Here is a 26915-nt window from a genome sequence, read left to right as displayed (position 1 = left end):
TTACTACACTCCAAATTTTTCAATTGGAAAAAAATATAATAGAAAAACAAATTGGAAAATTGTTCTGATTTAGTCAAATACTTTCCAACATGCATAAAAGTCTTTATGATAACTTTTTCACTAAAATAACGCTCTCGACAAAACTGGCAACTTTTGTTCCCGGACTTCGGACCGGACTCCGGACCGGAACCGGAACGAAGCCAATCGGACCGGATCCAAATCGGACCGGAACGAGCTAGTTCCGATTTTTTACCGGACCGGAACGCGGACCCAACGTTTGTGGTCCGATGTCGAACACTAGACCGGGGAATATAATAACGAATATTTAAAAAAAAGACGAAGAAAATCGGTTCAGTGTAGCTTTACCGCAATCGTAAACACGGCAAAGTCATTTTTTGAGAAACGCCATTCCGAGATAAACGCGTATAAAGTTTCTAGTTAAGCTTTTGCGGCCGTGGCGTGGCGCACTGCAAATCACTCTACCTTTGCTCAGAGCTTTATGAAAATTTGTTAAAATGTTCTCAAGATGTTGTATTTCAAGATAATGTCATAAAAAAATTGATTTTTGAAAACTAAAAAGGTATATAACCCCTTGAAGCCAAGCATAACCGAAAACTGAGAAAAGTGAATAACTCTGCTGTAGTTAAATTTTAGCCATATCCGTAGAAGTATTTTTTTCCATCAAATAGGGTCTTCTATCATTCCTTACAGGATTTTAAGTGAGCACCCTGACACCCTGTATGATCGCGCACGATAGGACCCGTTGGGCTTCGTACACAAATTATGTAACGCCAAAAACCTAGATTTCACCTCCCCCCCCTCTATGTAACAATAAGTGACGTTCGATATGACTCACCCCCATAAAATTACGTAACACTGAACAACCTGCCCCCCCCCCTCCAAATTTGCAATTTAGAGCAAACATCACACGTTCGTAACTGTCTCAACTAACCTCCATCACATCCCTGTCACGGACGTCATTCCCATACATTCTGTTTGAAGCCGTTTTTCTCTGGCTCTCTGGCTCGATTATACGTCAAAAGGCTGTCAGTGCTCGCGAAACAGCAGGGGGATGGCAACAACATGCTATCTCTTTCTATGTTGAATGAGTGAAAAGTCTTCCCGACCAAAGTGAAAAGTATATGGAACTGCGCGCCTGCCTCGGGGCTTTATTTTTAAATATAGCCCCTATATGTTGTCCTGGGCGCAACTAAGGAAAATTTCTAGGGGGGGGGGGGGCTAGTTTTCATACATTTCATTTAGAAAAGAGAGAAAAAGAGTTTTTTTTTTCTTCATCTATAGTTTATTTGACACGGCACAAATACAATTCAATGCTTAACGGCGCCAGTTATATCTGGTAGCTTACTTTCTAAAGTATCTTAATAACTAAAAGCAAATTTTTTATCCTCGCTGCCGACTACGAGCTGAAACTAAATCTAACTTAAAGCGAGAATATTTTGCATTAAAAGCACAGGTTTGCTGTTTGATGGTTTTCATTGCCATAGGTAAGCAGCATATTAAATTTATTTCGCTGCAGGGCCAAGATATTACGGACTGGCATATTGGGTTGTTTCCATCGGGCCTTGAGAGTATCGTGCGGGTCTGATTGCTGTTTCCGGATCCGGGGTCTTAACGTGTTCTTGTCGTTTGGTTGGATGTAGGCGGAAGGGGATAGGACTAAACTGGGGCGTGGATGGATTTCAGGAAAACGTATATAAGGGACATGTAGGATAGGTCACGGCTCGCCAAGACATCACGAACAGGAACAGCCGGCTGCCTACCTTCGGCCTGCAGGGAAGCTATTAATCTAGACCTGGCGTCACGGTGTACAGGGCATGACCAAACAACGTGCTCTATGTCGTGATAACCTTCTCCACGGGCACAGATACCACTCTCCCCGAGCTCAACACGACGGAGATGCGCGTCAAATCTATAGTGATTGGACATAAGCCGGGACATCACGCAAATGAAATCCCGACCTACATCCAACCCCTTGAACCACGGGTTCGTCGATACCTTGGGGATTATGGAATGTAACCACCTTCCCAGTTCCCCCTTGGTCCAAGAATTTTGCCAACTGATGATCGTATTCTGACGTACAAATGCGAAAAATTCATTAAAGGCAATTGATCTTTCATAAATATCACCGTTTGTTGCGCCCACCTTAGCCAAAGAGTCCGCTTTCTCATTACCCGGTATCGAGCAGTGAGAAGGGACCCACGCTAAGGTAATCTGAGTAGATTTTTCGGATAAAGCACTCAGATGTTCCCGTATTTTCCCCAGGAAATACGGAGAGTGCTTAACATCCTTCATCGATCGGAGAGCCTCAATGGAACTGAGACTGTCCGTAAAGATGAAATAATGGTCCGTGGGCATTTTTTCGATAATCCCTAGGGTGTACTGAATTGCAGCTAATTCTGCGACGTAAACAGAATCAGGATTATCGAGCTTATGGGAGACGGTTAAATTATTATTGAAGATACCGAAGCCAGTGGACCCATCAAGAAGTGATCCGTCAGTGTAGTACATATTGTCGCAGTTGATGTTTCGATATTTATTGGAAAAAATTTTAGGGATCTGCTGCACGCGTAAATGATCCGGGATTCCACGAGTTTCTTCTATCATGGATGTATCGAAAAACACAGTAGAATCAGAAGTATTTGATAAGTCGACACGATTTGGAATATTCGAAGAAGGGTTAATATTTTGGGACATGTGATTGAAATACAATGTCATAAAACGGGTTTGAGAATTAAGTTCGATTAACCTTTCAAAATTTTCAATCACGGGACGGTTCAAGACCTCACATTTGATTAGAATACGAGAAGACAGGCTCCAGAAGCGGTTTTTCAATGGTAGTACTCCAGCTAAGATCTCCAAACTCATCGTATGGGTCGATTGCATGCAACCCAAGGCGATACGCAAACAACGATATTGTATTCGCTCCAGTTTGATCGAATGTGTGTTTGCTGCGGAGCGGAAGCAGAAACACCCGTACTCAATAACAGACAGTATCGTTGTTTGGTAAAGCCTTATAAGGTCTCCTGGGTGGGCTCCCCACCATTGTCCGGTTATTGTACGAAGAAAATTCACTCTTTGTTGACATTTTTTCATCAGATACCTCACGTGACAACCCCAGGTGCCTTTAGAGTCGAACCAGACACCAAGATATTTGTGTACCAAAACCTGAGAAATCGTTTTACCCATTAATTGTGTTTGAAGCTGAGCAGGTTCATGCTTCCTAGAAAAAACTACTATCTCAGTCTTCTCCGGAGAGAATTCGATACCTAGCTGTAAAGCCCAAGCAGACAAATTGTCCAAGGTATCTTGCAATGGTCCTTGCAAATCGGCAGCTTTGGCTCCTGTAACAGAGATTACACTGTCGTCTGCAAGTTGTCTTTTCGTGCATGAGTTTGCCAGACATTCGTCGATGTCATTTACATAAAAGTTGTAAAGAAGGGGGCTTAATCATGAGCCCTGGGGAAGACCCATGTAGCTAATGCGAAAAGTTCCCAAATCGCCGTGCGTAAAATGCATGTGCTTTTCGGACAACAAATTGTGCAAAAAATTGTTCAAAATTGGAGAAAATCCTTGTCGGTGAAGTTTACCCGAAAGAATGTCAATAGAAACGGAATCAAAAGCCCCCTTAATGTCCAAGAACGCAGACGCCATTTGTTCTTTGCGAGCATACGCCAGCTGAATATCTGTTGAAAGCAACGCAAGACAATTATTCGTCCCTTTGACACGGCGGAAGCCAAATTGAGTATCTGATAGTAGACCATTTGATTCGACCCAATGGTCTAAACGACGGAGTATCATTTTTTCCATCAATTTCCGGATACAGGATAGCATTGCAATCGGCCTATAAGAGTTGTGATCAGAAGCTGGTTTCCCTGGTTTTTGGATGGCGATCACCTTCACTTGCCTCCAATCCTGCGGTACAATGTTTTGCTCCAGGAACTTATTGAACAAGTTCAACAAGCGCCTCTTGGCATTGCCGGGTAGATTCTTCAACAAGTTGAATTTGATTCTATCTAACCCAGGCGCGTTATTGTTACAGGACAGGAGGGCAACTGAAAATTCTGCCATCGTAAAAGGTGATTCTATCGCGTCGTGGCCCGGAGACGCATCGCGAACAATGTTTTGCTCAGGAACAGAGTCCGGACATACTTTCCTGGCAAAATCAAATATCCACCGACTTGAAGACTCCTCGCTTTCGTTGACCGTTACGCGATTCCGCATTCTTTGATGATGATGATGATGGTCCCACCTCTTACCCCTACAAAGGTTTGAGAAAGACGATTTATCTACAAGATAATTATTATAAAACAATTAAACCAGATAAGCAAACAAAACGAACTGGTTTTCATCACAGATATAAATTTCTTCACAATTGATCCAATGCTTTGCAGCGATTCAAATAGAGAAAATATTCGTCAAAAATCAAGTAATTCATCGACAAAGCGTTGTCGGTATCAATTTATTTGCAACTGTCAGCCAAAAGACATTAATTGCATCTGAGTTAAGCCAACATCCAGTGTAATCATCCACAAAGTCGATACAATCCCGACGAGGCCATTCCTGCCGTGATCAGCAAGCAAAGCACAAGTCCAGCTGTCAACTTCGATGTGATTTATAAGAGAGCCCCCACCTAGGGAAGTCGAAAATATTTCCAACTCGAAAATATCCTAGACCGGCTAGGAAACCAATGTCCAATGACAACCAACAGAACTAAAATCGTTCCGATTACTCTGACGAGTATCTTGATAATGTCAAAATAAAATAATAAAGGTATTCTCCATCTCAAATGATTAAATTTCTAAATTCAGTCCTTCATATCTGATCATCGCGCGCGATTTTCAAACCTTCGTAGACTACTCTTTTTTATTTTATACTACATCAATAATTACAAAATCCATCATCACCCTCGTGACGAACATAATAGTTTTTCAGTGCTACCATATTCCTTTAAAAAGCTATATAAGCAGAGTCCACAGAGATCATCCGTTACAAGAACTTCGTCAATTACAGTTTAGCTAAATTAAAAAAAATTAAATAACTGCTTAAAATTCAGCTTTGACGTGTGAAATGCATAGTCTCTTGAATTCTGATAGCGTCGCCGTACGTCTGATGTGTCTAGGCATCGAATTGTATAAATTTATTCCTTTAAAGAACAATGAATTTTGTGAAGCACTAGTTAAAAAATGTGGTGTTCTAATTTCTCCCGCATTTCTTGTGTTATATCTATGGATGTCACTTCCTCTAACAATTCGATCACACAAATATCGGGGCAGCAATCCATTAGCTACTTTAAAAATGAACACCATTGTCAGAAAAACAATTCGTTGCTTCACCGATAGCCATTGCAAAGCGTCAAGCATCAAGGACGAGGAAGTGTATCTATTGCATCTCAAAATCAACCGCATTATTTTATTTTGCAAACGCTGCAATCTCGATATTTGTGTTTCATTTGCCAAAAATAAAATGGAAGTGCAAAAGTCTAAATGAGGAGAGATGATTGATTTATAGAGATGAATCTTGCTGAAAGTATTCAACTCCTTTTTCAAACGACAGAGGATTCCATATTTCTTGGCAATTTTCTTGATGACATTATCAATGTGAACATTGAACTTTAGCTTGTCATCAATAATCACGCCAAGATATTTGATCTCACTCACGCGATCGATTGTCTCACCATCAATTTCAACTGAGACATTTTCATTTACACGGTTTCGCGAAATAATCATGAATTTTGTTTTGTTGGTATTCAATTTTAGCTGTTTGAATTTCAACCATCCGCTCAGCGATCGCAAATCTTTGTTTAAATGCAATATGGCTTCTTCGAGATTTTTAGCTGCAATGAACAATACTGTGTCATCAGCAAAAAGATTTATGTCACAAAAACGTAAGACTCTTCTCATATCATTAATGTACATAATAAACAAAATAGGCCCTAATACACTTCCCTGAGGTACACCAAGAGTGTTCCTTATGGGATCAGAGGTAAAATTATTGAAAATAGTCCTTTGAGTTCTGTCACACAAGTAGTTTTCAAACCATTTGTATGCAGTACTCGTAATTCCAAAGCGCTTTATAGTTTGTAACAATAAGGGCCTAGAAATCGTTTCAAAAGCGCGTTTAAGATCCAAAAACACCGCAACAATAGTATCCTTACGCTCAATGTTTTCTTTCCATTTTGCTAACACCAAATTCAATGCAGTTTCACAAGAATGGCCTTCCCGATATCCTGATTGTTCTGGTATCAGCAAACCGTTAGAGTTCAAATATTGTAACAGTTGGCCTTTTACAGCAAGTTCTAAGATTTTCTCTAAAGTGTGCAACATATTGATAGGACGAAACTCTTCGGCTTTAATCGTCCCAGCAACTTTTTGTATCGGAATCACTAACGACTCCTTCCAAATTTGTGGCACGTGCCCCGTTTGTAATGATTTGTTTATAAGGCCAAGTAGATCGTGCCCAATAACATGAAAACAATCTTGAATAACTCTAGCATTAACGTTATCAATTCCAGCCGTTTTATGAAGAGAAAAACATATGTTTTTGAGTTGTTCTAGTGTAAGTTGGTGAAAGCTTTCAAAACTACAATTAACATTATACGGCCGTTTTATTTCATTCGGTTCATTAACCAATTCAATTGATTTATTGATCAATGAAACACTTTCGATGAAATAATCATTGAACTTACTTGCAATTGTTGCTTCAGAATGTTCTTCAATGCCATCAAAAGTTATGGACCGCGGATTAAAATTGCAAGGTTTCAGTAATGACTTCAGTATTCTCCATAACTCTTTGCTGTTGTTTTTATGTTGATCAATTTTCCCCTGTATATATTCGCTCCGTGTTTTGTTCAGAGATTGTGAATATATATTCCTAGCAACTGTATAATTGTACCAATCATTATCATTTGTTGTTCTACAAAACTTCTTGTACAATTTGTCTCTTTTTCGCCTGAGGCGCAAAAGATTTAGATTGTACCAGTTGTTCGAGTTCTTAACAACAACATTCTTTTGTTTGACTAACTGATTAGTACAGTTTTTTAAAACATTGTTCAAAATAGTTGCTTTATCATCAAGGCTACGAGATAGGGAAAAGTCCAAGTTTCTTGCAACAAGCTCCGAAACCTTTCGTTTCGAGTAATTTTTCCAGCACTTAAATTTCACTTGATTTATTTTACTTCCCGTACCACAATTATTTATAACAATCGTTTCATGATCGGTAACTTTTAAATTGGGACTCACCATTGCAGAAACGGAGTCAAAATTAGTATAAACGTGGTCAATCAAAGTCCTACTATGTCTGGAAATACGGTTATACTCATTGATTATTTGTTTCAAATTGCAAAATTCGGCTAAGCGCTTCAAATGATTTGAATTGAGGTTATCGCGCCAATTCATGTTAAAATCTCCGGTAATAAGGTTAAATTTACTACAATCCACAAAAACTTCGAACCAAGTTTCCAAAATCTCCATAAAACGCTGGTCACTTGAACTGGGAGAATGATAAACAACACCATAATTACCCATCTTCATGCCACCTTCCACCGTAATGCCCAAGAACCAGTTTCCATCAATTGCTTCGTTGTGGCGAAGATTGAATCGAATTGATTCCTGTGCATAAATAGCAACACCGCCAGTGTGTCTGGAATGCGAGCAACAAGCAGCTATTTTGTATCCCGGTATAGAGTATTGGTCGAACGCATCAATATCTACAATGTGAGTTTCTGATAAAAATACCAAAAATGGACGCTTTTCCTCTACAATCTGTCGCAAAGCAACGTAGTTTGTAGATAACCCTGCAATATTCAAATACATCATATCGAATTGATTCACATTCCACTTGGAACTTGGTTGCTATTTATCGAAACGCAGGCTGCTTTTTTTTGCTCATACAATTTCTTGTAAACTGAGCATTCCGAGCTAGATGCTGCGTGGTTAACGTCCAAATTCATTTTGCGTTCTTTATTAAATTTTAAACAGTTAATGCATTTCGATACAGTGGAAGAACATTCAGATGTCTTGTGTTGCCCGCTACACAAGGAGCACTTTTCATCGTTTTTACATTCTGTGCTCTTGTGCCCAAATTCTCCACATTTGAAGCATCTCAAAATGTTAATCGCTGGAATGATGTGGCACCGATCCCACCCAACATTCACTTTTTTCGCGGTCAACAAACTATTATACGACTTTTTATCGACTTCAATTACCACGTTGAACTTGTTATATTTGAAACGTGGATTTTCGTACATACTAATAACCTTGATACTATCGATAGAAACCGCCTCGTTTTGACTCTTTAAAAGGTCAATGAAGGCGTCAGGAGAATACTGATCACTCATACCCATTACTTTTAATCTTGGCACCGGGGGAACGGGTACAACAGCTGTGTAGCTTTCACCAAGGTTGTTTTCAATACCACTTTTCACGATCTCTATGTTATCATTTGTTGCACACTCAACAATAACTGAGCCATCTTTCCCGTTTCTAAAGTTACTTATTTTGTGGGTCTTCGGATCTAAATTCGACTTTAAAAATTCCCTTGTAGCTTCACTACTCTGGGAGGACTCTTTTGGCTTGATCACAATGACTGGACCAGCCTTACGTTTTTTTATATTACCACGAACTACACTCGCAAAAGTTAAAACTTCTGTTTCGTTATTCGCGCAATTACCATCTTCATTTAATTTACGTTTTTTAGTCTTTTTTGCCACATTCCGATTCAAACTATCAGAATCCGACACATTATTGCCCATTTCAACTAACTCCTGTCTACGTTTATTTTCTAAAAATGAACTAGTCATAATATCCATTTTTCCACTAATAAATTTATCAAAATCATCGCCTCTTTGCTTTAGAGTACTGATTATATTTAAGCTCATTTCTTCCATCCCGCTCTTTAACGCGTTGCCTATCTGAGCAGTAATGTTGTTTTGAATATCTGCAACCAAACTTGAAATCTGTTTGATCTCCTGTCTTAGTGCATCAACATCCAAAACTGAAACATTCTGTTCGTCACAACTCTGAACTGATAGACAGTCGTTGCATTTAAACAGAACATTATCGCTTGCATTGATTAATTTCACTGAGGGTCCACTTATTCCACCGCAGCGAGAGTGAAATCTCCCTCCGCAGCGAAAACAGCAAACGAGATCGTTAATCAAGACAATACATTTACACTTTACACATTCCATTTCAGCCTTACACAGTGGACGCTACGTACGGCGTCGCACAGGCAACAGAGACAATAGAAAAAAAAAACAGCACCAAACAAACCAGCTCACACCGCAGTGAGTGGCGGAAAGAAATAACAAATTTATATCAAAACAGGTAGTAGTTACTACTGCACTTCTACTTATCCTGATTGAGATCCTTAATAGGTACACTTTGGAATCACAATTTCCACTGTATACACACAATTTCACACGTAAATTAGTTTGAAAATTTCACAGCACGCAATAAATAAACTATGATGTTCGCCATTACAAAGAATTTTCTTCGGGCTGTGTTCCAAAGAGTGCTCATCGATGTCTCCCTCGACGTCTCGTTCACGAACCGACGCCAATATCCGCGTTTCTTTGCTTTAGCCAAATTTTTAAGCTTGGTATCAAGCTCCGAATACCGTAAATAGTCGCCAGGTATACCTCCCTTCTGGTAGGCCAAAAACGCGTCGGATCTTTGCGTGTAGACATCGGAGCACTCTTCGTCCCACCACGGAGTGGGAGGCCGTTCTTTAATCGTTACGCCAGGATATTTCTTCGTTTGGGCTTGCAACGCGGCGTCGAGAATCAAGCCCGCGAGGAGGTTGTATTCTTCAAGTGGTGGATGATGTTAAATCGAATCGACCGCTTTTGAAATCATTTCCTCGTATAACTTCCAATCGACATTCCGTGTGAGGTCATACGGAATGTCAACTGGTCGCATGCGAGTTGACCCGTTAGTAATTGAAATAAGAATAGGCAAATGGTCGCTACCGTGAGGATCGAGGATTACCTTCCATGTGCAATCCAACCGTAGCGACGTCGAACATAAGGATAGATCCAAAGCGCTTGGGCGCGCTGGAGGTTTCGGGATACGTGTCATTTCACCGTTGTTCAAAATAGTCATGTCGAAGTCATCGCAAAGGTTATAGATTAAAGAGGAGCGGTTATCATTGTAAGGGGAACCCCAAGCCACACCATGAGAGTTGAAGTCTCCCAAAATCAAACGTGGCGAGGGAAGAAGTTCTATTAAATCAAAGAGCAGCCGTTGCCCAACCTGTGCTCTGGGAGGAATATATATTGAGGCAATACAAAGCTCTTTACCTTGTATTGTCATTTGACATGCGACAACTTCGATGCCTGGAATCGAGGGGAGGTTAATACGATAGAAAGAATAGCACTTTTTAATCCCTAAAAGTACTCCTCCATATGGGGTGTCTCGATCAAGGCGAATAATATTAAAATCATGGAAGTTGAGATCAATATTTGAAGTAAGCCAAGTTTCACAAAGGGAAAATGCATCGCATTTGTTTTTATTTATCAAAACTTTAAACGAATCAATTTTTGGTAAAATACTTCTACAATTCCACTGTAAGACAGAGATAGAATCCTTCATATACGCAGTTGAATTAGGCATCGAAGGATACAATCGCTGCAAGGAGGGGCCATTGGGCAGTCAACTGCTTCAAAAATGATCTAACTGTTGGGAGGAATGCTGTAAGAAAAATTTTAATTGGATCGGGTACATTGAAATTTTCAAAAATCCAGTCCACAATGTCAGAAAATTTCACTAATCCAGAGTTTGTTTCATCAACTGGTTGTGCAAAAGGAACAACTGGGGTTTTAGATGTTCCTGGCAGTGCTGGGAACTCCTTCTGGGACTTTAAATTTGCAAGCCCAGGAGGAGTTTGCTTCGGTTTTTCCGCTGCACTGTTTGGTTTGTTCGTACTTTTCATTACACTTTGGGAAATCTTAGGACCTTTACGGGGAAGTTTAGGAGAAGAAACATTTTTCCTCTTCCTAGACTCCCCAGGATTGGCATAAGATGTTCCCGCTGATGAATCGTCAGAATCGGTTTCATTAGAGGACAACAGCTCAAAGGGGTTCGATGTTATGGTATAAGTGGTCACGGTCTTCTTCAGCATCTCAGCATAAGAACGCTTTGAACGCTCCTTAAGTGACCGCTTGATTTTATCTCTGCGCTGCATGTACACCGGGCATGTGGAGAGCTCATGCTGATTTTCCCCACAGTGAGTACATTTTTCAGCATTAACACTGCAAGAATCTTCCGCATGAGTCTCCCCACACTTGCTACATCGTGCCTTATTGCAGCACTAGGCGGCTGTGTGGCCTAACTGCTTGCAATTGGTGCAATTCATAACACGGGGTACATACAATCGCACAGGCAGACGAACCCGGTCGATCGAGACGTGGCTAGGGAGTGCAGATCCGGCAAACGTAACGCGAAACGAGTCTGACGGAGTGTAAACTTTTTTACCGCTGACGAGAGACATGGACCGCAATTGCTTACAATCCAAAATCTTCGCCTGTGTTTCGGTATTTTTGAAGCAACCGGTTGCGCTTTTTAGGATACACTCGACGGACAGACTCGAATCGGTTATGACACCGTCGATCTCCACGTCTCGTGCGGGTATGTAAACGCGATACTCGCGTGTGAAGAGCTCAGAGCAAGCGATAGCATTGGCCTGTGCCAGATCACTGACCACGACACGGAGCCTGTTAGGTCGGACCTTGGAAATTTCGGTCACGGCCTTGTACCCCTTCGTCAGGTCTTTAGAAATTTGCAGTATGTTTAATCGCTTTGAATTCACTCCTGCCTTTGGACGAAAATAAACAGTATAGCTGCCCTGTTGAGATCCGTCCGGGTAAAGCCTGGGGCGAGGGGGGACTGGAGAATGAACAGGGGAGGGGGTAACAGAAGGGTCAGGGTCAGGGGGGTTCGGGGATGGTGGCACGGGAGGCGAGGAATCTATATCCATCGCGCTAAATGTAGCGCACTAGCGCCGACAAGAACACGTACCTATTTACTTCTTCCTTCCAGCAGTGGTTGTCCGATCGTTCGAAGCTGCACCCAAAGTAACCAGCAGCACCAGTACAGCAGCACCAATACAGCCACCAGCAGTGAGCCGGGTGTGAGATCACTCAGCACAGCGACTCGACTGTAAACTGATGGCCTTGAATTAGAAAGATCTATTCACTGTGCACAGATCAAAACTGCAGCTGGTATTTTGCACCAATACAGCCAAAGTTGCGAGCCGAGTACAGAACGTAGCGACACAACTCACAATCTAGTTGGCTTTTAGCGCGAATAATACACTCTTTTGTTTGGCTATTCGTACACACGGACCGGATTGTAATAGAACGACCACTTTGCACGTCCGTTTCTGTCGAGTGTTCGACGCGGAATGGGAAAAAAGAGTTACAATGCGCTTGTTTAAAAACGCATAAAGTAATGTCGTAGCAGTAGAAAAAATTACTTCAATCGGGAATAATTCTCCGAAGATCTGTTGAATATCTTTACCACAGCGTCAACGATAATCTCCTTCACCAATTATCGATATTAAGGAGAGCTAGGTTTGGTAAACGGCTGGGTAGTGCGTACCAGCAGTAAACCCGTACTAGTTGGCATATAATAGACCCCAGTGTGGTCCAAGACATAATGCCATCTCCCTACCTTCACGTGGAACCGACTGGAATACGAGCCTTCAAGGAAAGCTTGGGGAACCGGTGGAAACTTGGTCGTATGCTGACAGGAAGATGTAGTTGTTCTCCTTGGAGAGCAGCTTGTCTGATCGTCTGTTTCCCAGGATAGGGGCGGCTCGAACAGCGACTGATCCGAAGCGGACGGCTGAACTATGAAATGCGGTGTCTCGTCAGCTATACCCAAGACGTACTGTGGTCCAGAAATGAAAAAAGGTGGTCAAAAGTCATTTTCTCGTAAACGTTACATTTTAGGGCAATACTGTCTTCGGGAAAGTTTTAGAGTAAAAAAGACCCTTCTTTGGACATTAACAAATCCGTGATGAATCCCCCTACAAGTGAGATAAGAAGAATATTTTCTCTAAAAATCAATATTTTTCATCGCCGTTTTTGGCAAAGTTTTCCAAAATAACATGACAAGTAACTTTGCTGAAGACACTAGGTAAATATTTGTCAATCTTACTGAGCTATCTGATTATTTTGAATGAAGTTTAAAAAAAAAGTTTTTGCCGTTCAAATTCATATTTTATACCACTATACCTCTGATATTCTCACTGAAATTTTCAAACAACATGTCCGATTATACTTCAAAAGATGCATCAAAACGTAAAAATGTAAGGCTTGCTATGTTTTTTTCCAGCAAATATCCGCTATTGATCAACATGACATAAATTAACTTACGTTAAAGTTGTTTTGTTCCATGATTTTATAAGTTTCTGCAAATTTTTGCAAGAAATTTAAACTGCCTTGTGTGCAGAACACATGGACAATTCAATTGGTGGTAATCTTGCCGTGGGATGTTCTGGAAAACGGCAGAAAATCGAAAATTACTTGTCAAAAGTAAATTTTTTGGCAAGAAAAATTGATAGAAACCTAATTGTCATAAAATAAAGTCTGCTGTAACATATAAAAAACAAAGGTCTGACGTTGTTTTAAAAATTCAGAGCGAATTTCAAAGGTATAGTGGTATAAAATATGAATTTTAACGGCAAAACAGTATTGCTCTAAAATGTAACGTTTATGATAAAATGACTTTTGACCACCTTTTTTCATTTCTGGACAACAATGAGACGGCAGCCCCGTCGCGAGACTAGGCATCGCAGCCCTAGTAAAGCAGCATGCTAAAATAAACATACTACGAACAATCAAGAATTGAAAACGAACCGGAATAACTGGCAATAACCTAGCCGACGGAATAAGTATGACGATTAGAAGCTCGGTACATGTAACAGTAGATCGCCCAACACTCGGGTGCCGACCGGATTCTGCTGGATCAGCTAGAACCCCACCAGTTCGACATCGTTGCGCTCCATGAGCTTTGCCAAAAAGGAGAGAAGGTAGGCGGATTTGTGGCCGCAGGGCACAGTACTACCAGAGCGGCGGTACAACAAATGAGCTGGATACCGGCTTTATAGTTCTGGGCAGGATGCAGAGTCGTGCGATCAAGTGGCAGGCGTTCAGCGACAGGTTGTGTTTGTTGAGAATAAAAGGCCAGTTCTACAACTACACCATCCTCAATGTCTACTGCCCTCACGAGGGACGACCCAACATAGAGCAGGAAACGGAAACTCTAAAGGACATCCGCGAAACCACCTGGAGATTTCTTGAAACAGCACGAGCCACTACAGCTCTCGTCTTATTGGTAAGGTAAGTAAGAGAGCAAGGTTTGAGAATTGATCAAAATTTTCTAGAGGGGGCTGAAGCCCCCCTAGCCCCCCCGTAGTTGCGCCCATGATGTTGTCTACTGTCAAACGTGTAGAGTTTAGATAGGGCTGCCATCCCCTTGCGAAACAGTCTGATAAGTTCCGTTCATGCGAGATCAACTGTTGGTGCAAGTGGTATGTAGAAATGCGAAGCCCCAAGAACGTTTGTTTCGTTTCGAAAGTTTTATGGATTTTGTGCAGGACATAAAGGGTCACGTTCAAACATGTTCTAACACGTTCCGGATAACCCTACATTCAATATAATTAGAAGCACTCAAAAAAAAACATGTGTTACTGATGCGGCACAATGAACGAATCTTAAGACAATATTTTCAACACTAGCGCCATCATCGTCAGCGGCGGCTTCAGGAAACAGTTGCCATGACATGGGTCTGTCCTCCATCCCTTGTATACGACGCCTTGTTACAACCAAAAGTAGCAAACGAACACAAAGACGAAACGGTGACATATTTTGGCTCCGCGGTTCCTTTGCTACACAATCCCGCAGCAGTGTTAATATAAAGTAACAAGTATTTTCGAATTCGTTTTCGCCAGAGGGGATTCACTACTGTCAAACTACATATATGTGTGCGTTATCGCAGATCAACTCTGGTCCATGACGTTTGTTGGTCCATGAGGTTTGTAACTAAAAACAATAATGGGGAAAAATTCACTACACAACACATTATTCATAAAAGTTTTCCGCGATTTCTCGAGTTTTGATAAAAAAAACCTTCCAATTCTGTAATGCGTCAATTTAGAATATAATTAATTTTATCAATTAATTGGGATTAATCCCATACAGAGCCTGACAAAGTCATTTTCAATTGACAATTATCAGGTTATAGTGACGCTTTAACCTGTCGCTTTCAATTGAAAAGCTTATGTATCATTTTCGAGCACTTCGTGAGTCACATGACACACAGTCGAAAGCTCTTGCTGTGACTCTGACAACTAAAGGGCTTGGAATTGATACAAACGCTTTCCAATTGAAAGCGGAGATTAGCACCATCACTCTCACATGACGAATCTCAATTGAAAATGGCAATGAGCGCTGACGGAGACAGAAGGCTTCCATACAGTATATATATAGGAAAGAGGAAGAAAATATTGATCGGAACTTGCGTAACGTATTTCTTGGATGTAGGGTGGTTTACCGGTAAAACAAAAACCGGTAAAACCGATATTTTTTTCAATACCGAAATACCGGTATTGAAGAGGCGAAAAAACCGGTACTTTCGGTATTTTTCTTAAAATCCAAAAAAAAAAAATGTCACAATATTCATAAATCATTGTAAAGCTAATTAATGCTACCTACAGGGTGACAAAAAAAGTCCGGTCGCACAGGAAAATCTCAATATTTCAAAGAATAAGAAGAAAATCTGAATCTGGCTTTTATAGCTTTATTCAGTAACTCATAAAGATACTCCACAGAAGATATCTCGAAATTACACCACCTTTCTCTGATCGAACCAGCTTCAGACGTCTCGAAAAGTCGTCGCAAGCGGCGCGCACGTGCTCCATCGGCATCTCGTCCGAGATTTTCGTGATAACTCGCTTGAATTGCTCCAAATTTGTTATTTTATAGTCGTTCAGCTTCGACATCATGTATCCCCACACGAAATAATCCAGTGGTTTCAGATCCGGAGACGACGGAGGCCATTCATTCTTCGAAATGAAATCGGTTAAGTTTTCCTCACACCACGCCTGAACAACCTTTGCGGTGTGGGATGGGGCGCCATCTTGCTGGAAGCGGTAGTAATCGTCTTCAAACAATAGTTCAGCTTGAGGCAGAACATTTTTATTCAAAACTGTGTCCAGGTAGTACGCTGCGTTGATTTTGACCCCTTTATCGATAAAAATAAGAGGCAGTTTACCTCTCTTGCAAATGGCTCCCCAAACCATCACTGACGTCTTATTTTGGAACCGGGAAACGTTCTCAAACTCGATCATTTTGGCGATTGACTGTTTGCTCCAAAACGAACAGCTTCTCGTCCGAAAAAACAATCTCGTCATCTGCGCGCCAACCGAGCAACTCCTGCGACCGTTGGTAACTCTTGTCCTTTGTAACTTTGGTAACCCCATGAACCACCTGTTTTTTGTACGGTGTAAGTTTCAAATCTTTGCGCAGAAGTAGGCGGATTGATTCTCGGTTCATTTTAAGGTTCCTGGCCAGCTTCCGTGCCGATTGGGCGGGATTTCGGCGAATCCGGTCTCGTATAATCTTTTTCAGCCTTGGAGTTCTCACAGGCCTGGGTAGTCCAGATCGTGCCTTGTCCTCGGTGTCTATGGTCTCTAGGCACCGATTTATGGTCCGGTACACGAATTTCCGGTTGATTCCGAGCGGTTTTAGGTGTTTGAATATGTGTCCGGGTTTGTACCATTTCACATATTTAGCGATAACGGCTGCTCTTAATTCTGCCATGGCTCACAACTCAATGTAAACAAACTGCACAGAAACGAAACTCTGCCACTTTGGGCAGCAAAGTTAACCCTTTCATTTGACATATAGATGGCACCGAAGAGATGCAACGTGTAGGCTACAGGCGACCCCAAAAAAGTGTGACCGGACTTTTTTGTCACCGAGTACTTAGGTAGGCTTTACAAATCACATGACGGTGTATATAATGAATACATTTAAACAGAAGCAACATTGAAAATTAATTTTTTCTCACCTATTCATCAATTTTATGCTTCCTTTTTGTTTGTTCTGCTTGAAATTAGATGATGAGTTTGCGTGTATTGATAATATGTCAAAAAACTTCATATCAATCAAACAGAACTTTTATTTTCTAATAGCACAGCTAATCTCTTTACACACTCATACATACAGAGACAACTCGTGGGGTTTGAACCTACCAGCTCAGCCTAAAATTCTGAAAATCATAGTTTGGGACAGTAATCACAACCATGTCCACGAAAAAACGTAAGTCATTATTCGTTTTGTGCTATTTAAAAGTAAAACTAAAAAAATGATAAATAAATATAAATTTGGATTAAAAATTTATTTTTTGTTTGGCGTCTCCGTATGCCACAGGTTACACCAAGTTATAGACAAATTGCTTCTGATACAAAGTGTTTATAGGATGAAATCATCAATCATAGAGAATTTCACCCTAAAAATTACTGCTCCTTATTTTGAAAAAGTGAAATTTAAATAGCTGCAGCATGGTCAAAGCTTCGTCGCCCAAACCGCAGCGGATTTTATTAGCAATAATTCTAGCTGAGAAACTCAGGTTCAACTGGTTCAACTGAATTTGGACGAACTGCCTAAAGAGCATCGAACACAATAGAGAAGTATCTATCTTCGATTCCTTCGGATTCGTAAAATGTAAATTCTTGTCTGATCATCATTCAATTTTCTTCTTCATTCATTCACTCTGCTCAACAGTTTCAAATATTATTTGCCTTTAGATTATAAGATACTCTAGACCATAAGGCATTAGATTTAATTGGCTCCGTAAAACATTAATTTGTATTGTGCCGTGTCAAATAAATGTTGTGTGAACAAAAAAAAAAACAGTTTCAAATATTGTTTCTCTAAAAGTTTTAAAGTTATTCAATAATTTAAAACTAGTTATGCGATGTGAAAGAAAATTGAATTAAAAATTTGCATGTTTTTTGTTAATATGAGTTTAGAACTTATGTTCTTCCTAATCATATCACTGGATCCAATCATTGAAGTTTTTCAAACACTGTTAAATTTATCCAGTGGTGTATGTGGATCGTATACCACAAGAGATCACAGCAATGGTCGCAGTGGCCCAAATCTTAAAAAGACATCAGAATCGTAAGGAAGAATAGGTTCTCATAAATTCAAAAACAATTATACAGCGACACATTGTTTTTCAGTTTTATTTTTAAATAGTACAGAGAGAATGACGTGCGTTTATTCCGCGAACATGATAGTCATTACTTCCTCAAACTATAATTTTCAGAATTTTGTAGTTGAACAAGTAGGTTCAAAGACCACGAGTCGCCCCTGGTTTGTATTCATCCGAAAAAAATAAAAATACCGGTTTTTTACCGGTTTTATCGGTTTTTATTTTTATAAATACCGAAATACCGGTTTCTCGAAAAGTCGGTAATACCGACCACCCTAATTGGATGCCATTGTCGTTCTAACTACGGCCTGCGATATTAGAAAACTACCATCAAACGACGCGATACAGTGCTTATTTCAATTGAGACGCTGAAGGAAAGGAGAGAGTCTCTCCCTCCGTCACTCTCTCCGTCGATTGAAATAGAAAGAAGAAAGAGGGAAAGAGAGAAAGAAGTGATTCGTTGATAGTAACCGAAAGGAATCAAGGGAAAATGAAACTGTTCGAATCGAAATGACAGCGCGAGTATATCAGTTTCATTGTTTCGTTTCGAAAATGTAGAGCCCTGGTCCCATGTCCCAAACATGTTATCAAAATACAAGGTCAAGAAACGGCTTTAAAAATTAAATTCGACTAATCCTTCACAATTTTCGATCACCAGATGGTTCAAAACCTCGTATTTGATAAGAATACGAGATGACAGGTTACAGAAGCGGTCTTTTGACGGGAGAACCCTGGCCAGTTCAACTGGCGTTTGCTCGCAAAGAACAAATAGTGTTTGCGTTCTTGGAAATTCTTTCTTGGATATCTGTTCCTTTAGCTCGGTGGAAACCAAATTGAGTATCCCACCTTATTGTTACAGGACAGGAGGGCAATTGAAAATTGTGCCATCGAAAAAGGTGATATTATCGCGTCGTGGCCTAGAGACCCATCGCGAACAATGTTTTACCCCGGAACAGAGTCCGGACATCCTTTTTGGCAAAATCAAATAACCATCAAATCGAAGACTCTTCGCTTTCGTTGATTGTTATTCGATTACGTATTATTCTTAGATGTCTCCTTCTTCTGGTAACTTGGTGGTGTCTGTGTTCTCCTTTAATAAGATCGGTGGTTGTATAGATACTTCTTCCCAGTATCTGAAGAATATGGGTACCGACAGCAACTGTGTGGATACTTTTGTGAGCCAAGTTTCACAAAGGGACAATGCATCGTATTTGTTTTTATTAATTGAACCTTTAAATGAATTTACTGTTGGAAGGAATACTGTAAGAAACTTTTTAATTCGCTCAGGTATATTGAAAGTTTCAAAACTACAGTCCACAATGTCAGAAAATTCACCAATCTAGCAATTGTTCTTTCAACTACATGTGCAAAAGGAACAACTGAGGTTTTGATGTTCCTAGAAGTGCTGGTAGTTCCTGAGAAGTGGTAGCGGTCTTTTCAAGCATGTCAGCGTAAAAACGGTTTGAATGCTCTTTAAGATTTTCCCCACAGTGAATACATTTTTTAGTGTTTCTTCTGCATGAATCCTTAGCATGGTTCCCCCCCACACTCGCCGCAACGTGCCTTATTGCAGCGATATGCTGCGGTGGGGCCCAACTGCTTGCAATCCAGGCATTCATTGCGCGGGCATATATTGCCGTATAGGGAGACGAACCCGATGGGTCGAGACGTGGCTAGGAAGTGCAGATTCGGCAAACGTAACACGAAACGAGTTTGATGGAGTGTACATTTTTGTATCGCTGATGAGTGACACGGGCTGCAATTGCTTGCAGTTCAAATCTGTACATCGTGAAACACAGTATTTTTTAAGCAGACGATACCTGCTTTCAAAATACACTCGACAGCTGGACTCGAATATGTTATGACTCCTTCTCCAAGCTTCGCTCGGGTACATACACGCGATACTCACGTGTAAAGAGCTCAGAGCAAGCTATGTCGTTGGCCTGTTTCAGATCATTGACCTCGACACAAAGCTTGTTCAGCCTGGCTTGAAATTTTTCGTCACAACCTTGTAACGTGACGTCAGGTCTTTGGAGATTTGAAAAATGTTCAGCGATTTTGATTTTGGTCCTGCTTTGGGCCTAAAGTAGAGTTCATTAGTTATCTGCAGCAGCACGATTACCGTGTCGTTTGGTTCAGAAGCGGACAGCGACACAGCCACAGCAGGATGGCCTTCAGTGCGGATTATCTTCACACAGCACAGCACTCTTATAAGCCGGGTTCGGGTAAATAATGCCGTTATTTCGATTACTCTCATACACAAGCGAGTTTATAACGAGACGATCACCAAACACGACCGTTGTTGTCGAGTACTCGGGCGCAATGATGACAACCGTCTGGACAACGATGCAGGGCTGGTAGCAAGTCACTTTTTAGTGACTTGGTCACTATTTCGAGGCTGGTCCCTAAAAAGTCTCTATTTTCGAGGCAGTTTGACTAGTCACTTTTTCTTTCATTTTGTCACTATTTATAACCATTTTGATGATCAATTGAAGCGGGAAATAACATGTCACCGACAAGGATGGAAAACATCGTATCGCATAACAATCATTTGGGTATCATTTCTGAACGTGCTATTCATAAGCTTTCAATCACAGCAAACAATCGCTATTGAAAATTTCACATTCTCACGTATGCGAGACAACTTAGATTATGTCCAACCACTACGGGTTAGATGCACATCTCCTGCATCTGTAATCATTGCGTTGGTGGATCGGGGTATCAAGACATTGAACACGTGGTTTGGGTGTGTGGAATTCCGCGGCGCCAGATCTCTACTTTTGGATACCCTCAGGGCCCGAGGGCTGTATCTATGTGCCAGTTCGTGATATCCTCGCTCAGCGAAACTTGCCATACATGCTACTTGTTTATAGCTATTTGAAGAGCATCAAGGTGCCCATTTAACAGCGAAACGAATCTCGGATAAAAAAACATGTTAGTGTTAGTAATAGATTTAGTTTCAGCTCGTAGTCGGCAGCGAGGATAAAAAATTTGCCTTTAGCTTATAAGATATTTTAGACCATAAGTCATTAGACCTAATTGGCTCCGTAAAACATTAATTTGTATTGTGTCGTGTCAAATAAATGTTGTGTAAAAAAAAAGAGACAACTTAGAGCAAAAAAATATATGGTGGCTTTCTTTGATGATTTTTTTCAGTGTTGCCTGCTACATGCGGAGCGAGCAACATATAGCGAGTGCTTCACGAAAGAATCGTAAACGATTGCATTCCAGCGATCGCAACAATTCTTTCAAATGTTGGTTGCTTGTAGGCGGATTTCGGCTTCTTCAGGTGGTGCTTGCACCGTGATATTCCTCGGTGATTCTTGGTTATTTATTTATTTATTTATCATTTATTTATTTATCATCAGACCGACATCGGTCTCCATGAATGCTGGGTTAGGAAAAGCTCACTTGAGGTGGTTGCAAGGACCTTCCCCAAATGTGCACAAAAACCTCACCATCTTTTAGTATACAACATATAATAAAAACTAAAAAATAACAATACATCAGAATGATTAAAACAAACTATTGGAAAAAAATCTACGGCGATACACGAATGAAGATTCATTAAAATTGAACAATTCGCTGAACTCGTTGAATTGGCGAATCATAGATGTGATTGGAGAGTTAGCAGCGTACTGTGTTGAATGGAATCCCACCTGTAGCATGGCTCTGGGTCGTAGCGTTCTGGATGGTGCATAGAACCCGATTTCTTCTAAAAGGTCAGGAGCATCAAATACAGCAGTTACCAACTTGCACACAAATACGGCTTGTAACACTCGACGGCGTTGATCCAGAGTTTTTATGCCTAACAGGCGGCAGCGGTCTTCGTAAGGAGGCAAGTTCAGTGGATCATTCCAAGCAAGATTCCGCAAAGCATACCGAACGAATTTGCGTTGGACACTTTCTAGTCTGTTTATCCAAACTGCTTGATATGGCCACCAAACAATACTGGCGAATTCCAACGTTGAACGAACAAGTGCACAGTACAGCGTTTTAAAGCAGAGCGGGTCTGTAAATTCACGAGCGAATTTAAAAATAAAACCGAGCTGACGATTTGCTTTGTCGATAGTAGCAGTGATTTGGGGTTTGAACGAGAGTTTTTCATCCAGTATCACACCAAGATCTTTCACTTGTTCTACTCTTTTCAGTTTTATACCAGCCATCTCGTAATCGTAGGGCACAGCATTTCTAGTACGATGGTAGCTAATAACATAGCATTTCTCAATACTCAATAACAAGCTGTTTCGAGAGCACCAGTCACTGAACAGGTTTAATAAGTTTTGCAACTCCTTGCAGTCCTCATGGCACCTGACAACTGAGAATATTTTCAAGTCGTCAGCAAAAAACATTTTTCCTCCGGAATTGAGCAGCAGTGCCGCATCGTTAATAAAAATTGAAAATAACAGTGGTCCAAGATTACTGCCCTGCGGTACTCCTGAACAATTTGAAAACATGGCAGAATTACAGTTTCCAATGCGTACAAACAATTCTCTATGCACAAGATATGATTCCATCCATTTACAGAAGCGCACAGTACAGCCAAGTTTCTCTAACTTGGATAAGAGAATGGAATGATTGACCGTGTCAAACGCGGCTTTCAAGTCAGTATACACTGTATCAACTTGAGATTTGGAGCCAATATTCTTAATACAAAGCGATACGAATTTCACGAGATTGGTTTCCACCGAGCGACCTCGAAAAAATCCATGTTGTTCTTTGCATATATAACTGCGACACGCAGCGACGAGTGTGTTGTTAATAATAGTCTCGAACACTTTAGATTCTGCGCGCAAGGAAGTAATTCCCCTATAGTTTGCAACGTTACACTTATCTCCTCTTTTAAAGACTGGACACATGGATGATTTCTTCCAAGCAACGGGAAAGCATTGATGTTGTAGGGAAGCATTGAACAGCCAAGTTAGTGGAGCTGCTAGGATATCGGAGCATTGTTTCATCAGAGCTGCAGGAATTATCCCCGGTCCAGGCGAAAAAGATGATTTTATACTCTCAGTGGCGCGTATCACTGACTGCTCGCTCACATCAAAAATATCCATGTTTAAAACTGAATACGGCACATCCCTCAAGGCTTGTTCTCTTTGTTGAGCAGTGACTGTTTCGCTACTAAATACGCTAGCAAAGTGTTTTGCAAATAAGTTGCACTTGTCATTTGGCGAAACGGCACACACGTCGTTGAGAGATATAGTTAAGGGTAAACCATTCTCTTTCCGTTTGGAGTTAACGAATTTCCAAAAATGTTTGGGATTTCTCCTCAAATTTTGCTGAGTGTGAAGAATATAGCGCATATACAGATGCCTTTTGTAATGACGATATTTATTACTAGCAACAGCAAAACTGCGTTTGGTGTTCGGTTCACGTTGACGGGTATATTTTCGAAGGGCTTTAGCTCGAATGATTTTTAGGCGTCGGAGCTTTGCATTAGACCAAGGTGGCTTCCTAGAGACTTTACGTAAAGGTACAGCAATCATGAGACAATCATTCAACTTTTGATCGTAATAGTTAACTGCATCATTTACATCAGTGAAAGTTTCAAGAATGCTCCAGTCAATTTGCGATAGAAGATTTCGTAATTGGTCAATATTCGTTCTACGATAGTCAAGCTGGTTTAAGTCAGGAACATCTTCAAATTCCACTGGGCGACAAGCAGTTACTTCTACGTTGAGAGCGGGGTGGAAAACATCAGGTGGAACCATCGTTTCAGGAGCTTCATGAATTTTGCACTGTGAAACACACTTCATTTACGAAAACGAGGTCCAAACAGCGTGACTGGTGATTGCGAATATCATTTATTTGTTGGTGTCCCAAAAAAGCGATTCCGTCAAGCAGCATACGGCTAGAAGGCGTGAACGCAGAATTTTGTGGATCAACGTATAAAAGCCCATTCGAAGTGTTTTTCCAGAGTAGACCAGGCTGGTTGAAGTCACCTAGAACTAACAGTGAATCTTGCGTGTTCATTTTAGATGAAACAGACTCGGAAACATCTAGCACATTTTGCATTACGTTACAGTCGAAACGTTTGTCAGGGGGAATATACACAGCCCTAATAAACACGCTTTTAGATTCAGTGAGAATTTTAACCCAAGTCGTTTCAAGATTAGCTGGAACACATTCAGTGATTTGATGGCAGACGTATGACGACGAGACAGCAATCAAAACACCACCTCCACGCATGAAAACACCGCCATCAAACTTGTTATGCCTTCTTAAATCGTCGAAGTCGTCGTAGTGCAATATATTAGGATGATTGTTCCCAGAATCGTCGTTGTCTGCAACTGCAACAGCATTATTTGTTGCTCCTATACCTCCCCTTGCATTTTCGTCAAAATAGCAGTCATGACGGTCAGTAGTCAACTCGGGTTCGCTAGAAAAAACGCACATTCCCTGAGTTTTTTGCAAGCCAATTTTTTTTTTCTTCACAAATCATTTATTTGACACGGCACAAATAAAATTCAATGTTTAACGGCGCCAATTATATAGGATGACTTAAAATCTATAAGCAAATTTTTTATCCTCGCTGCCGACTACGAGCTGAAATTAAATCTATCTTAAAACTAGCATGTATTATTCAATCAGTGTTTTGTTGTTGAATGGTCGTCTGATGATCATCGAATGAAAATGCAGCATGTATGGATTTGTTCTGCTAAGCCACGATGTCATGAGCTGGGACAAGGGCTTGTAATCCTCGGATTCTGAGGGTATTGTGCGGGGTCTAGTTGCTGGTTTTGGTTCGTTGTTGTTGTTCGCTGGTGTTCAAGTTGCCATATGGTGTGTGCCGCTGAGCCAAGATATAAAGAAAGGCCTCGGGTTTTCCTGGCGAGTTCGTGTGGGGTTCAATTGCTGGTTCCAAAATCGAGGTCTACGACGTGTTCTTGCCGTTTTGTTGAATGTGGGTGGAAAGGAATGGGACTAGACTTGGGCATGGATGGATTTCAGGAAAATGTATATAAGGGACATTTAGGGTAGGTCGCGACTCGCCAAGACATCACGAACAGGGACAGCTGGTTCTCTACCCTCGGCCCGGAGGGAAGTTATTAATTTAGACCTGGCGTCACGGTGTACAGGGCATGACCAAACAACGTGCTCTATGTCGTGATAACCTTCACCACAGGCACAGATACCACTTTCCCCGAGCCCAATACGACGGAGATGCGCATCAAATCTATAGTGATTGGACATAAGCCGAGACATCACGCAAATGAAATCTCGACCTACATCCAACCCCTTGAACCACGGATTCGTCGATACCTTGGGTATAATGGAATGTAACCACCTTCCCAGTTCCCCTCTGGTCCAAGAATTTTGCCAACTGATGATCGTATTCTGACGTACAAATGCGAAAAATTCATTAAAGGCAATTGGTCTTTCATAAATTTCACCGTTTGATGCGCCCACCTTAGCCAAAGAGTCCGCTTTCTCATTACCCGGTATCGAGCAGTGAGAAGGGACCCACGCTAAGGTAATCTGAAACGATTCTTCGGATAAAGCACTCAGATGTTCCCGTATTTTCCCCAGGAAATACGGAGAGTGCTTAACATCTTTCATCGATCGAAGAGCCTCAATAGAACTGAGACTGTCCGTAAAGATGAAATAATGGTCCGTGGGCATTTTTTCGATAATCCCTAGGGTGTACTGAATAGCAGCTAATTCTGCGGCGTAAACAGAAGCAGGATTATCGAGCTTATGGGAGACGGTTAAATTGTTTTTGAAGACACCGAAGCCAGTGGACCCATCGAGAAGTGATCCGTCAGTGTATGTAATATATATATAATATATGTAATATGTTCATATTGTTGCAGTTGATGTTTCGATATTTATTGGAAAAAATTTTAGGGATCTGCTGCACGCGTAAATGATCCGGGATTCCACGAGTTTCTTCTATCATGGATGTATCGAAAAACACAGTAGAATCAGAAGTATTTGATAAGTTGACACGATTTGGAATATTCGAAGAAGGGTTAATATTTTGGGACATGTGATTGAAATACAATGTCATAAAACGGGTTTCAGAATTGAGTTCGATTAACCTTTCAAAATTTTCAATCACAGGACGGTTCAAGACCTCACATTTGATAAGAATACGAGAAGACAGGCTCCAGAAGCGGTTTTTCAACGGTAGAACTCCGGCTAAGACCTCCAAACTCATCGTATGGGTCGATTGCATGCAACCTGAGGCGATACGCAAACAACGATATTGTATTCGCTCCAGTTTGATCAAATGTGTGTTTGCTGCGGAGCGGAAGCAGAAACACCCGTACTCAATTACAGACAATATCGTTGTTTGGTAAAGCCTTATAAGGTCTCCTGGGTGGGCTCCCCACCATGATCCGGTTATTGTACGAAGAAAATTTACTCTTTGCTGACTTTTCTTCATCAGATACCTAACATGGCAACCCCAGGTGCCCTTAGAGTCGAACCAGACACCAAGATACTTATGCACCAAAACCTGAGAGATCGTTTTACCCATTAATTGTGCTTGGAGCTGAGCAGGTTCATGCTTCCTAGAAAAAACTACTATCTCAGTCTTCTCCGGAAAGAATTCGATACCTAGCTGTAGAGCCCAAGCAGACAAATTGTCCAAGGTATCTTGCAATGGTCCTTGCAAATTGGCAGCTTTGGCTCCTGTAACAGAGACCACGCTGCCGTCGGCAAGTT

The 26915-nt window shown here is 41.0% G+C and overlaps 1 protein-coding gene across 6 annotated transcripts in view; it reads left to right on the top strand.

The window, feature by feature from the left end:
* Positions 1 to 26915, top strand: part of LOC129730678 (3-phosphoinositide-dependent protein kinase 1) — a 114090-nt gene that overhangs the window by 7579 nt on the left and 79596 nt on the right. For 3 of the 6 annotated variants that reach the window (XM_055690209.1, XM_055690205.1, XM_055690210.1), the window contains exon 1: positions 17314 to 17344. The exons of the other annotated variants lie outside the window; for them this stretch is intronic. In XM_055690209.1, the coding sequence (XP_055546184.1) occupies positions 17329 to 17344 (16 nt within the window). In that variant the 5' untranslated portion in view covers positions 17314 to 17328. Of the gene's footprint in view, positions 1 to 17313; positions 17345 to 26915 lie in introns of those variants that run through there. 6 annotated transcript variants of the gene reach the window in all.

The sequence above is a fragment of the Wyeomyia smithii genome, chromosome 3 (genome assembly GCF_029784165.1).
Source record: "Wyeomyia smithii strain HCP4-BCI-WySm-NY-G18 chromosome 3, ASM2978416v1, whole genome shotgun sequence".
Classification (NCBI taxonomy): domain Eukaryota; kingdom Metazoa; phylum Arthropoda; class Insecta; order Diptera; family Culicidae; genus Wyeomyia; species Wyeomyia smithii.
The sequence above is the reverse complement of the archived record's forward strand: the minus strand, read 5'-3'. Positions and strand labels throughout refer to the sequence as shown.